This window comes from Portunus trituberculatus, chromosome 12 (genome assembly GCF_017591435.1).
Source record: "Portunus trituberculatus isolate SZX2019 chromosome 12, ASM1759143v1, whole genome shotgun sequence".
NCBI classification, from domain to species: Eukaryota; Metazoa; Arthropoda; class Malacostraca; order Decapoda; family Portunidae; genus Portunus; species Portunus trituberculatus.
The window spans coordinates 1950539-1965189 of record NC_059266.1 but is presented as its reverse complement, the minus strand read 5'-3'; the positions used below and the strand labels follow the sequence as shown (position 1 = coordinate 1965189).

At 40.4% G+C, this 14651-nt stretch overlaps 1 protein-coding gene across 14 annotated transcripts in view; it reads left to right on the top strand.

The window, feature by feature from the left end:
• LOC123502697 (gamma-aminobutyric acid receptor subunit beta-like) overlaps nt 1-14651 on the top strand; it is a 169393-nt gene that overhangs the window by 141926 nt on the left and 12816 nt on the right. For all 14 annotated transcript variants that reach the window (XM_045251890.1, XM_045251889.1, XM_045251896.1 and 11 more), the window contains 4 exons: nt 2340-2422; nt 6779-6916; nt 10016-10144; nt 14229-14384. In XM_045251890.1, the coding sequence (XP_045107825.1) occupies nt 2340-2422; nt 6779-6916; nt 10016-10144; nt 14229-14384 (506 nt within the window). The remainder of the gene's footprint in view (nt 1-2339; nt 2423-6778; nt 6917-10015; nt 10145-14228; nt 14385-14651) is intronic.

Sequence of the window (14651 nt, the reverse complement as noted above, 5' to 3'; positions counted from 1 at the left end):
GATTCCCGTGTTACTTTGACAATTTTCTAAAAGTAGGTGAACAATAATAAGAGGAGACGAAGACTGATTTCATTCATACAAATAATGATAAACGTACTTACCTTTGCAATATCAGAACAAGACCTTGACCATCCCATCCCCTACCATGCCTCTAGTCCCACCCCGCTCCATTCCTCTCTCCCTCCCTCCCTCAATCCGCCTTGGTCAGCGCCACTATGAGCCATAAAGCCTAAAAGCCAAACCATAAACACTCATTTTGGCGGAAAGAAGGAGGCTGAGGGACCAGGAGAGTAAAGCCCGAAGCCCTGAAGCCTCGTGAACCCGACTCCTCCGGTGTTAAGTGATTCCTCTTGGTTTGGTAAATGGTGTCGGTAACTGCACGCTTGTCATAGTTCTTATGTTAACAGATTGCTCTTGTTTGCTATCATAGTATTGTATTTTTTTTTTTTTTTTGTATCTTTTTCCTTTATTTTCTTTCCTCGTCTGTTTTATTTTCGGGATCTGTGTCTTGTTTTTTTTTTTATTTACCAGTGGGACAAAAGGGGAAAGAACAATTGGAAAAGATATGTGAAAAAAAAATAAGAGCATTGAACTCCAAAACACCCCAGAAACAAATTTACTTTTGGTTTCCTGGAGTGCAATGGCTTCAGTCCTCTGTTTCCGCTTACGTTAATCCGATATGCTTGCAAGGAGGTTATCATTATGAGTTATTCTTTTGTTTTTAGCTCAATGTTTGCCTTTTATCACTCACACAAGGCCAGAAGGAGTAAGCGAAGCACAGGTAAAGTATAAGACGTGTCCCTCCTGCCCTCTACCACACACCTAAGGAAGAGGGTGAAAGAAAACATCATTACCTTTCCAGATAGTCTGACTTTTGACTCTTCGACTGCTAATAATAACATGCCACTCGTAACATAATCTCAATAACTCCAGGCGATTTCATTAGATATAGATAAAACTACATAGAAATTAGACTACTTGAAAGCGATATTTGGAAATTCTCCCCTAAAATTATGCTTTACCCTTGAGAAACCTTAGCAGTCAGAGGGTTAAATAGGAGACGCATCAAAACAGTCCTCTTGCTTCTCTCTTAATTGCCCCTTTGATGGCCAATGATGGAAGTGTGCTGGAGGGAAGGAGGGAGAAAAGGAAGCACTGGCGGACTCACTTGCAGATGCGACAGGTAGGAGCGACAGGTAATTGGTGGCAGGTAAGGCCTTCAACCCCTTATTGGCCGTGTCAAATGTTGTCATGATGTGAATGGTTTCTTGCTATAATGAATCTCTTATATAACTTTTATTTTTTTACTATGTATACGTGAGTGGAGTATTGAGGATTATTATTATTTTTTTTTTATGCAGTGTGATTATGATTGTCCAGAACTGATCTCTTTGTATACCAGGGAGTTTTAATATTGTATTCAACTTGTTTGTTTATCCCATTGTGTATATGAAAGAAATGGGCATTACTTGACCGATATTTCTTTTCTTTTTTTTTTCTCTCTCTCTTTGATTATCTGCAATTGTAATGTCTATGTTCCCTCAGGATTGTCAAAAACTCTCGTCCATATTACCAAAATGTCAATGTTCAGTCTACTTATGATTTATTTTTCTTGAATGTGTCTTTGCTTTGCTAATGATCTGTAAAGTTGCTGTGATATTTTTTTTTTTTCAAACTCCAAAATGAAGTAAACTATTGTTATTATTATCATTATTATTATTATTATTATTATTATGGTTGTTGTTGTTATTATTATTATCATTATTATTATTATTTATTATCATCATTATTATATATGTGAGTGCATCTATCAGGTGCCAGAGAGAGAGAGAGAGAGAGAGAGAGAGAGAGAGAGAGAGAGAGAGAGAGAGAGTGAGTGTGTGTGTGTGTGTGTGTGTGTGTGTGTGTGTGTGTGTGTGTGTGTGTGTGTGTGTGTGTGTGTGTGTGTGCGTGTGCCCGCCCGTTTGTTGAGAATGCCTTAGAGAAATAATGAGCATCAGCATTCATGCAAAGAAAATGTTCTGTCCATAATATATGCATCACTAACCCTGCTTACTGATCATATATTACTAATTTGACTCATCTTATATGTTTATCTTCCCTTTGACAAATTACTATCAACTCTAATGGTAACAAAAATAATAATGTCAAAGAAATAATTAATAGCTACCATTTTGACCCAGTTTATACAAGACCACTCGAAACAGGGTGAAAAGAATCCTTGCATTTCATTGGCTAACCTCATTACGTTTCTCTTCCCATTTGCTATAACCTTTCGTCGCCTCCGCCAATCATCGCCGGCCACCCTAACTTGCTGGCCAATCGTGTGCCTCCGCCAGACTGACCATCACTGCCTCCTGTCCAATGAACCTCCAGTATTTCCCGATGGATCGCCAGCTTTGTATCATCGAGATCGAAAGCTGTAAGTAAACATTGGTCCTTTGCTCAGTGTATTTTCTCCTTTATCTCTCTTCTTTCATCTCTTGTCGCAAACTGTAAGTAAAATAATAAAGGTGTTGTTTCTGTTTCTTCATTTATCTCTTTTCTTTTACTCCCCAAATATTTTTCTTCCGTTTATTGTTAATTTTTTCTTGGGAGTCTTGTTTGTTTGTTTTTTCCATATATTGTTTACTGTGTTTCTTTATCTCGTGTCTTTCTTTCTCTTTTGTTATTCTTTTGTTTATCGTTATGTTCCAATGTTTTTCTTTATGGTATCTATTTTCATATCACGTTTATTGTATCTTTTCTTTTCATGTCTCTTGTTCTTCTTCTTGTTCCTATGGTCGTTTTGAGCTTCATTTTTCAGTATTATCTGGTTTCTAATCATGTTATTGTATTTCTTTTCTTTCCTACTTTTCTATTATTCTTCTTTTCTTCATTGTTTCGTTTCGGAGGATTTCTTCTTTCAATTCCTTCTTATCGTATTTATTGTTTATCTTTCCTTACTCCATTATTATTCTCTCTCCATTTATTCCGAGGCTTTTTTTTTTTTTTTTTTGTTCTGTTTTCTGGTTTCTTATGTTTGCTGCGTCTCCCTTTATTCACACGTTCCCTCGCCTGAGTCTGGGTTGCTGTTGAAGAGGTGACGACAAGAAGATTTGTTTACTTTGTTGAAAACGCAGCCGATAAAGTTTTGCTCCTTCCTCAGTTTTAAGAGCCACATCCCACACATTTTCTTCCTCCTCGTCTTCTTCTTTTCTTCCTTCTCCTCCTCCTTCTCCGTGCTGTAATATTTCCCACAATTCCTTTACCGTGTTTTTCCTAATCGTCATCGTTTACCTCATCTTTCTTTCTCTCCACCACCTCCTCCTTTCTCCTCCTCCTCCTCCTCCTCCTCCTCCTCCTCACACTGATCTGAGAAGTATGCAGATAACATACTTCTCTCCTTGCCTTTCTCCATCCTCCTCCTCCAGTCTTCTCTCCCTCTCTGCTCTTTCACTCTCTCCCTTCTCTTTCTCTCCCCAGGTAAATACAAACAGGAAGTCGTTTTTGTGCTTGCGACTCTTATCCTTGCTCGGTCAACAAACAGGAGACCCGGCCCGGGGATGCCACTGAAAAGAGATATGAGAGTAAATAACAGTAAAATGTGAATTCATGGAGATGGGTCGCGGGTCTGGCGGTCTGGCGGGCTGGGTGGCGGGCGAGAGTTAAGGAGCGCAGGTAGAGGCAGGTAAGCAGACACACAGGCAGCCAGATGTCACGTAAATCGAAGCGTGTTGTCTTGTAAAGATGTACAGTTGGTGGAAGAAGTAATGTCAGGTTGTGCACAAAGTTTCAGGTTAAAAGAAAATTATTATTCAGTCTGCTTTATTTATTACATTTGCAGTTAGTTATCGTTCTCCTTAAGCTAACTGTACATATAGTAGTAAGTAGGAAGAGAGAGGTACTGAACAGGGCATAGTGTGATCTAGTTTGGGGTAATGTTGTGGATGTGGTTAGTAGTGTGAAATGTCTTGATCGGGAAGAAAAGGAAGACGAACAGATTTGGCAAGACATGTGATGACTCGAACAGGTAACAGATTAATAATTACAGTAAGAGTAACGAGGGATGGTAACAGAAGGGAGGGTACAAAGAGAGCTGCACGTTTGTCAAGGGAAGAGGTTGACTTTGCTTAGGTCACAGTGAAGAGTGGAGGTCAGGAATGCTTTTGTCTTGTATTCTAAATAGAGACTGACTACTACTACTACTACGAACACTTTTTCACTACTACTACTACTACTACTACTACTACTGTTACGAACACTTTTTCACTACTACTACTACTACGAACACTTTTTCACTACTACTACTACTACTCCCACCACCAACATCACCACCACCACACTGAGACGCAGACAGACATAGCCACAAGAGACAGACTCAGTCCACAGGGATAGCAACCCTTGTCATCTCACCTCATCTCGCTCCAGCCACAGATTTCAAGAAGCCAGAGGAACTTGACTCTCTAGGGGCGAAGTAAGAAGGACGCAGCGGAAGGTAGAGAGGAAAGAAGATGCAGAACAGGAGCGAAGACGAGGAGAAGGAGCAGAAGGAGAGGGAAGAAGAAGAAGATAGGGAAAAGTAACCAGTAGAAAGGAGAGATGGCTGTATCAGGAGGAATGCTTGAGGAAGTTAAGGGTTTTTTGACGAGATAGTGGTGGTGGTAGTGGTAGTGGTAGTGATGATGAGTGACAGACGGATGTTTTAAGATACGTGGGGTAGATAGCAGGTGCGGCTGAAGGTCATACGAAATAGAAAAAGAAATTGTTACACTGGTCTCTCTCTCTCTCTCTCTCTCTCTCTCTCTCTCTCTCTCTCTCTCTCTCTCTCTCTCTCTCTCTCTCTCTCTCTCTCTCTCTCTCTCTCTCTCTCTCTCTCTCTCTCTCGCTGATAAGTGTTGGGAAAGGAGAAGGAAGAGAGAGAAGAGGAGAGAAAGATAGTGTTGGAAGGTACTACACGCGGTGAATGGGAAAGGGAAAATAGACAAAGAGAGAAACAGAAGTGGGTGGAAGAGTAAACGAGGAGAGAAAGAGGAAGCAGGTTACACAAAGTACTAGAGAGGAAGAGAAAGAGGGGGAGAAATAATTGAAGTAGAAGATGGAGGAAAATCTATCAGCGACGAGAGAGAGAGAGAGAGAGAGAGAGAGAGAGGAAATATGCGAAAAGAAGAAACAAACTGGAAAAAGAGAGGAAGAGAAACAAAAGAGAGGCATGAGCTGGAAAAAGGGAGAAAAATAGAGAGAAATAAATACCAGAAGAAAAATAGGGAACAGAAGAAAATCGGAAAAGGAAGAGAAAAAGAGAAGAAAATGGGAAAAAGGAGAAATTGGAAGAAGGAGAGAAAAAAAAAAAGAGATGAAGAGAAGGAGTAAGAGGAAAGGTGAGGAGCATCCCAGTTTTTGCTCACATATCATCTAAATTAATGTTGAAGTTCAATGTTGATTCAGGCGAGGGAAAATTTCTTGGTTAAATATTAGTGCAGCGGGAGGGAGAGAGGGAGGGAGGGAGAGAGGTAGGCACAGCGGCAGCAGGGAGGGAGAGAGAGATGCCTGCTTGCCTCGCCACTCTCCCTCCATCTGTTTATTTCTCTCTCCTCAGGTATTCTGCTGCCAAATGTAAAAATCGGGACTCTGTTTGCTCTTTTATCCAAATTTCTTTTATTTATTATTACTCTTTTTGTTGAGATTCTTTGCTTAGGTATTTAATCTTAGTTGTTTTTGTGTGTGTTTTCTTGTTATCCTTGTTCTTGTTCTTGTTCTTCTTGTTTCTCTGAGATTTTTAGGGGGACATTCTTGTTTTCAATTTTGTTTTCAACCTTTTTATTTTAGATAGACTATTTCCTTGTGGCTTTATTTACAGGTATATCCTTGCTGTGGGTGCATTCCTTACCTTGCCTTTGTGTGACACCTGTGGTTTATGTTCAGTTCACACCTGCCCTCTCCACCCTACGTCACACTTGTCATGCTTGTGACCTGCGTAGCGTGACATCACCTTTAATACCTTCCCAATAGTTCACCTGTCATTAGTACCTGGTCACTTCAACACACCTGTGCACTTCACTTCTATCTATTTAATTGTACTGGAATACCTATGATTTTTTTGCCCCCATCCATTAACTACCAAAGCGTGATATCAATATTTATTTCAATTGTTTGTGTCCATTTTGATACCTGTCTGACTTTCACCTCATCTCTCACTGTTGCCTTAATGCCTCCAACGTCACATACCTGGCATATTGTTCACCTGTAGCTCGCCACACCTGTCTGCCTCACCTTTCCATCACCTCACCTTTAATTGTATGGACCATATTCTGAAACCCTTCTGCTCCTCACCTCCACTACATACTTTCAAAAGGCTCTACATAGTTGGGTCCTTTATTACATTTTTATTCTTCTAGTAGCAGATTAGCATGATTTCTACATTACTAACAGGAGAAACACTCTTGAGAACGCGGCTGATCGTCTCTGTGACCTTTGGAAATTATCGTGAAGAGAGAGAGAGAGAGAGAGAAGTGTTTTAGAATACTGGCCTATGTCTCAACCGTGCACAGCCTTCACCTACACACGTCCTTGCGCAACATGTTCCACATCTGAATACCACCTCATCACCCCACCAAACGTATTTCACATCTGTCTAGAAACCTCACTATTCCCTGCCAGCCCTCGTTTATAGCAAGCTTACCTGACCTGAACCAACAGCCTTTAATTACACCTGTCCTTCCATCCCCTGCCTTCGTTATAGCACCTGTCCATTGCAGAATTACCTTACCTGTGGATTAACACCTTCCTCGCCCCACAGTCGGCTACAGCATGGACCATATTCGACTGTCGTGGCATGCGGGGGACAAATCTGTTGTTATAGAGTCTGATGTATCGCTGCCACAGTTTCGAGTTTTGGGCTACAACAGAAAAACCATTATCTCATCAACGTCGACAGGTGAGCAGCAGCATTGGTGGTATGGATGTCAGGTGTGTTAATTAATGCATTATACCTGTATCTATTTTTTCCAGTAATGTGTGTGTTTGTGTATGTGTGTGCGTGTGTTTTGATTTTCTTGTGTGGTATGGTTTGTTAGTTCATGTCTTTTCCTTCCGTCTCGTGTGGTGTTGTATTACAAAAGTGTTGGTTTGAGTTGTGTTATGTATTTGCTGTCTAATGTTTTCAGTAGCAATACATATTTTCTTTTTTCTTTAATGTATTTCCTCTTTAATCTATTCTCCTGACAGCATTCTTCTTTTTTTATAACTTTTTTTTTTTTACTTTCTAACTTCTCGTCGAGCTGGAATATTACGTAAGTCTGCCTCTGAGAAAATTGATTATGTCAGGATAATTATTTCAGCCCGTGAGACGCAAACACCTTTCACTGGGCGGTAATTTGTTGACGAATAATAACCATCCTACTTTACACTATCCTACCACAAGCCCTTCCCTTCCCTTCCTTCTCCTTTCCTGCCCTTCTCATCCCCTTCTCTCCCTTAATTCTCTTTTCCTCACAGTTTATTCCCTTCCCTTCCCTTCCCTTCCTTTTCCTCTCCTCCCTTCCCATCTTCTCCCCTTCCTTGATACTCTTTCCCACAGTTTATTCCCTTCCCCTCCTTCCTTCCCTTCCCTTCCCTTCCTTCTCCTTTCCTACCTTTCCTATCCCCTCCTCTCCTTTAATATTCTTTCCCTTACAGTTTATTCCATCCCTTTCTCTTTCCTTCTGTTTCTTTCCTTCCTTACTCCTTTCCCTTCCTTTACCTTTCCTCTTCTAGTCCCTTCTCCTCTTTTCCCTTCTCTATCTTTCCCTTCCCTTTCCTTCCCTTCCCTCTAGCTTCCTTTCAGTCCCTTCCCTTCATAACTTAGTCTTTTTTTACACCTGAGAAGAAGCAAAGAGAGAGAAAAAGAGAGGGAGTGGGAAAAAAATGTATATATTCATGGAGTAGGTTAAAGCCACTTCCCTCTGAGCCAACCAGCGTTCGTTCTCCCTCTGACGTCACGGACACGAGAGCGGCGCGTCAAGAATACGTCACAGGTTTCGCGGTAAGGCAACGAGCGGCCCACAGGTAAATTTCCACGAAGGAGAAGTGAACGTGTGAAATTCTGGCGAACGATACTTTTTTTTTCTTATCTTCTACTTTTTTTCATGGGGTGCTTTCTCTCTCTCTCTCTCTCTCTCTCTCTCTCTCTCTCTCTCTCTCTCTCTCTCTCTCTCTCTCTCTCTCTCTCTCTCTCTCTCTCTCTCTCTCTCTCTCTCTCTCCGTCGTTCAGTTTCCTTTTATTTTTTTGTTATTTAATGAGTAGAAGTGTGATAAATGGTTAACTAGGTGTTGGAGAGAGAGAGAGAGAGAGAGAGAGAGAGAGAGAGAGGAATTGAAGAACAGACCTCCGGGGATTTTCAAGTTATCACACGGGATTTGTTGAATTTGACAGAATAAAAATAGAAAAGAAAAAGACAAAATCAAATACCTCGCGAGAGAGAGAGAGAGAGAGAGAGAGAGAGAGAGAGAGAGAGAGAGAGAGAGGGAAAAAATCAAGTTATTGCACGAGATTAGTTGAAATTGTTAGAATAAAAATAGAATAAGAAAAAGAAAAAGAATTAAACACCAAACCTCTCAAGAGAGAGAGAGAGAGAGAGAGAGAGAGAGACGCGCACTGCCGGCTTCGAAGCAGGCTCGGTAATGATGGTTTAAACGAGTGATCGGCAACTGAACCTCCGATATATATGTAAATGAGTTTGGTAGGGCGTCGCGGCGGCCCGTCTTCAAGTCCTACGAGGGAGAGGGAAAAGTCAACACCCTGCAGGATAAGTTTGGTGTCCTAAGATGGCGCTCCGGCGATTATGAGTTTGTGAAGCTTCGATCAAGGGCCTCGCGGAGCTTCGAAGCAGAGCGCAGTGTTTGTATGGTCTGCTCCTCGTGTTTGTATCTATTTTTAGCTCGTATTATTGTCTGTTTGTTCGTGTCGATGTTGTTGTTTTTCTCTCTTGCTTTCGTGATTATTGTTATTCTTCCTCTCAGTTTTTGGCTTGGAATTAATTTGCTCTATTTTTGTCTTATCTCTTAATTGTTTGCACCAATTATACGCCTTTTATCGTCTAAGCCTTTTTATTTTTGTTTCTATTAGCAGCATTTCGTGTATATTTTCTTTCTTTCTTTCTTTCTTTGTTTCACGTTGCTTTTTATTGCAATGTAAGTGTTTTAGCTTGTAAATCATTTGTCCTTTGTTTTTTCTTTGTTATTCTCCGTGTTCCATCAGAATATTAACTAGAATGTCACCTTCACTAACTAACTCAAAATGTAACACTCTATTTTTAGTTTTTTTTTTTTTTAATATATTCCAACTGATTTTTATTCTAATAATTATCGCGTAATCAATTTGTAGTTCATATTTTGCTGATTTACTTTTAATGTGCCTCGTCAAAATGTAAATTCGAATTTCACACTTCACTCACCAACTCTAAATGAAAACTTTACATTCTTGCTTCTTTTTTACCTTAAGTTCTCATAATTATATACTTTGGCTTTCATTTTCCTTTCAAAGCACCTTGTAAACTTCTATAGATTCCCTTACTTGATCGTCTTAAACCTATAACACAAACACTAAACAAATCTATTTTTACTTTCTACATCGTATTCAACCTTTCTTTAATTAACATTACTGTTATTCATACGCACATTAGCTTTCGTTTCCTGTATTTCTTTCCACTTTCCATACATAAACTCCAAACTTGAAAATCACGGACCATACTATGAAACATTTTTGCCATTCACCTCTCCTACTTTCAAAAGGCTTGACAGAGTTGAAGGTAAACTATTTTGAAGGATATATTTATGGTTCTACTGACGCATTAACCAGATTGCTACATCATTACATCATCAACTGAAGAGGGGCGCTTGAGAGTCCCGCTAATCATCTCTGTAGCCTTTGAAAATAGTCATGGTGAGAGACCAAAGCGTTTCAGAGTAACAACACATACCACCAGCCTTTGAAGTTTCACCTTGAGTATTGCACAAATCAAATCCCATTTTCTCTAATCCATTTTCTTCTCCGCAGGGAACTACTCGCGTCTTCTCTGCGAGATCATGTTCGTGAGGTCAATGGGATACTACTTGATTCAGATTTATATTCCTTCCTCGCTCATCGTGGTCATATCGTGGGTCTCATTCTGGCTCAATCGCTCAGGTAAATGTCCCCAGGTGTTCCCCAATGTACATGTCTGTCTCCCTCTTTATTGTCCATCCCTTGTTTGTGTGTGCCCGTGTTAGTATTAGTGTTAGTGTGATAGTGTTTGTTTCTGTGATCTGAGTCTACGTGTTGTGTGTGAAATACATATACACTGCTTGTTATATAGATTGTTGTGTGTGCAGTGTCGGATGATACGTGTTCATTTGAATATGTATGATACTTTTTTTTCTACTTTTGTTGTTTACTCGTGAGTTTTATGTTTTGTGTACGGTATAGGTTGATGTTATCGATGTTCCCACAGTCACCTAAGTATGTCATAATCCTGCCTGTGATATGTTTAAGAAGATTTATGTGGCAACCAATACTTTCCTCTCTCTTCATCACTCTATTTCTCCTTCGTTCCTCCCTTTATTTTTTATCCGCCTTTCGTCTTGTCCATCTGATTATCCATTATCCCTCTCTGCTTCTGCTGCATTTTACTTCTGATTCTTTATATTATATGCATCTTCTATTCCATCTTTACGTACTTCATTTTAACATTACTTATACATGTACGGATCTTTATCTTCTCTAATGCACTACTTCTTTCTTTATTCTCTATTATATGCATCATTCATTATTAGTGTTTCCTTTCTAGATTTTGTACCGATTTCTATTTTCGTTTCCTAGTCATTGTCTGTGTATTAGCAGCTCCTTATCTTGGCTGTTGTATTCTGTATTTCAGTCATAATTCTTTTTTTTTTTTTTTTTTAGTAGTTTCTGTTCTATTTTCATGCATTTCCTTTCATTCTGCTTTTCGATAGATGCATATTTCCTTCTATATTCCCTTCGCTTCCAACATTCCTTCAGTCTGCCATGCTCGTTACATCTCATTTTCTGCAGCTTCCATTTTTTCTCCAGCTTTCCATTTCCCTTCGTTTTCCTTCATTCTGCCAACAAAATCTCACCTGTGTTGCAATGCCGTACAGGTGTTAATGAAGCCTTGTATTCCTTGTCCCTACCTGACCATCCCAGCTCCAGGTAGGTACAAGGTGATGCCGGTCCTCACCCTTGTACACCCACGCACGCACACACGCTCACGCGCACACACGAATATCGCTGCCTAAGTATTGTTGGTTTTGCTTGTATACGTATTATGAGTGTATAGGTGAGTATTCTCTCTCTCTCTCTCTCTCTCTCTCTCTCTCTCTCTCTCTCTCTCTCTCTCTCTCTCTCTCTCTCTCTCTCATATTTGTGTTTTGTCCTTTGTACACACACTACACACACACTACACACACACACACACACACACACACACACACACACACACACACACACACACACACACACACACACACACACACACACACACACACACACACAGAGCGCTGGCTTCACAAGCCAGAGGACCGGAGTTCGATTCCCCGGCCGGGTGGAGATATTTGGGTGTGTCTCCTTTCACATGTAGCCCCTGTTCACCTAGCAGTGAGTAGGTAGGGGATGTAAATCGAGGAGTTGTGACCTTGTTGTCCCGGTGTGTGTGTGCCTGGTCTCAGGCCTATCCGAAGATCGGAAATAATGAGCTCTGAGCTCGTTCCGTAGGGTAACGTCTGGCTGTCTCGTCAGAGACTGCAGCAGATCAAACAGTGAAAACAGTGAAATACACACACACTGTAATAATAGGGTTTTTTTATTCATTTTCTAATCACTAGACTTTAAAGAATACTTCACCCAATAGTGTATATGTCCATCTATCAAACTGTCTGTCTCTCTGTCTCTCTGTCCGTCTGTCTGTTTGTTTGCCTATCCTACCATCCTCTCATCTCTGAACTTATCACTTCTTTAATATATCAATGCAATCACCAGCCAGCCACTCCCAACACTCCACCGTTAGTCTGTTTATGTTCCACTTATTGATTCATTCAGTTATCCACCTGTTTCTTGTTCTCTGCCTCCCGCTTCCTGCTTCAACGCTCACCTCGACACGCCTCGCCGGAAGTCCTCACCTACTCACCTGATTGAAAAGTTGTGAAGAGTTGGATGTTTAGTTACCTGTTCCTTATGAGTGTGTGCCCCTTACCTGTGTGTGTGTGTGTGTGTGTGTGTGTGTGTGTGTGTGTGTTGGAAGATAAGTAGTAGGGGTTCCGGCTAAATATATCTTGTTCCTATTTCTCCTCCTCCTCCTCTTCCTCCTCCTTTATTACTTCCTTATTTCACTTCCTTATTCTTTTTCAGGCTTCTTCCTGTGTGTGTGTGTGTGTGTGTGTGTGTGTGTGTGTGTGTGTGTGTGTGTGTGTGTGTGTGTGTGTGTGTGTGTGTGTGTGTGTGTGTGTGTGTGTGTGTTGTTGTTGTTGTCTCTCTCTCTCTCTCTCTCTCTCTCTCTCTCTCTCTCTCTCTCTCTCTCTCTCTCTCTCTCTCTCTCTCTCTCTCTCTCTCTCTCTCTCTCTCTCTCTCTCTCTTGTATGCATGACTTTTATTCCTGCCCCCCTCTTTCATCTCTGTCTTTCATATCTTCTTCCTCCAATACCTTTCATCTTCACTCCCTCTTACTTTCTCTCTCTGCGGAATTTTTAGGCATATAATTAGAATATCCACTTCGACCGCCTGCCTTCCTCCCTTCCTTCCTTCCTTCCTTCCTTGCTTTCTTTCTTCTGCCTTTCCTCTTGGTGGCTTGAAACAGTCCGACCTTCCCCAACCCCCGCAAACCTGATGAATATTTAAAAGGTGATCTAACTCCCTTTGATTGGCCTGAAGAGTGATCCAAACACCTGAGGATCCTCTTAAGAATGTGTTTTCCTTCCTCTACCTTGCGTTACCTTAGTTTGATGTCTTGGTTCCGGCTTCTTTGTTCTCTCTCTCTCTCTCTCTCTCTCTCTCTCTCTCTCTCTCTCTCTCTCTCTCTCTCTCTCTCTCTCTCTCTTCTCTTGGTTTCTTTTATCTTTACTTTTTTCGTTTTCTCATTCCTCAGATTCGTTATCGTTTTTTTTTTTTTTTTTTTTTTTTTTTTTTTTGCTGTCTTTGGTATTCTCGTGATATTTTTTTTAATCCTTTTTCTTTAATCCTTTTTCTTTACTTTTCATCTTCCTCGTTTCTCAATATTTTCTGCTTATTTCTTTCCTTTACTTCTTATATTTTTTTCTTTTTTTTTCTATTCTCTCTCCTCAAGTTTGCTTTATTCTCTTTGTTTTCTTTATTTTTTCCCTCGATTTTCTTTTCCTATTTGATTTACAGCTTTGCTTCTAGTTTTATGATTTTTTTTTCTTCTTTCCTATTTTTATTTCATAGTCTTAATCTTTCCACATTTTATTTTTTAAGTAATCCTTTTCTCTTTCATTCTGCTCGTCATTTTATTCATTTCTTTTTTCTTTTTTCTTTTCCCTCGTTCTCTCTCCCTTCATTTTTTGTAGCTAGTCCTTAGTCACTTCATTTTCTTTCTCTTTCTCTCTCTTTTATTCGATAGTCCTCCAATCTCACTTTCATTTTGTTTCTGTTACTCTAAACCCATTTTCTTTTTCTCCCTTTTTTTCTTGCTCTCCCCTTTCTCTTCCCTCTCCTTATTTTCTTCAACACCCGTCCTCTATAATCCTTTGTATAATCATTTGAAGCCTCATTGCGTAGCTTTTAATCCTTCCAAGTTTCCTTAAACCTTTGTCCTTATGGTACTCTCTCTCTCTCTCTCTCTCTCTCTCTCTCTCTCTCTCTCTCTCTCTCTCTCTCTCTCTCTCTCTCTCTGTTATACAATGGAAATATTACTAATAACGTAATATAATACATTTTCATTTTAAATAACCTTGTACCTACTGATAGTTGTTCAGATAAACCCTACACACATTCTTTCTAAATTATTAATACCTTAAGAAGATGAATAAATAAAGGAAGATGCAAGAAGCCATCAGGTCTACACGTAGCAGTCCTTCATGAAACGGACTTACTTATTTCCACTACCATCCCCTTCCTTAAAGACTTCCTAATATACTCAACGCTAACTTAGTCACTTATAGTCTGCTCCACACATCCACCAGTCTTATTTCTACCAACACTCATACCCACACACATGCCATGCTTACGACTACTCATGCTCTCCATCTTCCCCCTCCTGCAGCCACTCCCGCGAGAGTATCCTTGGGAGTGACCACCGTGCTCACTATGACCACCCTTATGTCCTCCACCAACGCCGCCCTACCCAAGATATCGTACGTCAAGTCAATCGATGTCTACCTGGGCACCTGTTTCGTCATGGTGTTCGCCTCGCTTCTAGGTAAGACTGACTCATGTTGCTCGTACGATGTAAATGAGGTTATGCATTCTCTAACGTGTCTTCGTCCCACCTTGATTGTGTTTAACTGGCTTTACAGGAAGTTGTTGTGATTTTAAAGGGTGTTTTCGTGGTTCAAGGTTAGTCTGTGTAGTGCTACTTGTCTTAGGTGTGTTTGTGCTGCGCTAAAATAAGATATGGGGTGTGTTTGTATGGTTTAAATTAAATCAGGTTAGTCTGTGTCATATGGGTGTTTTAGGTGTATGTAGA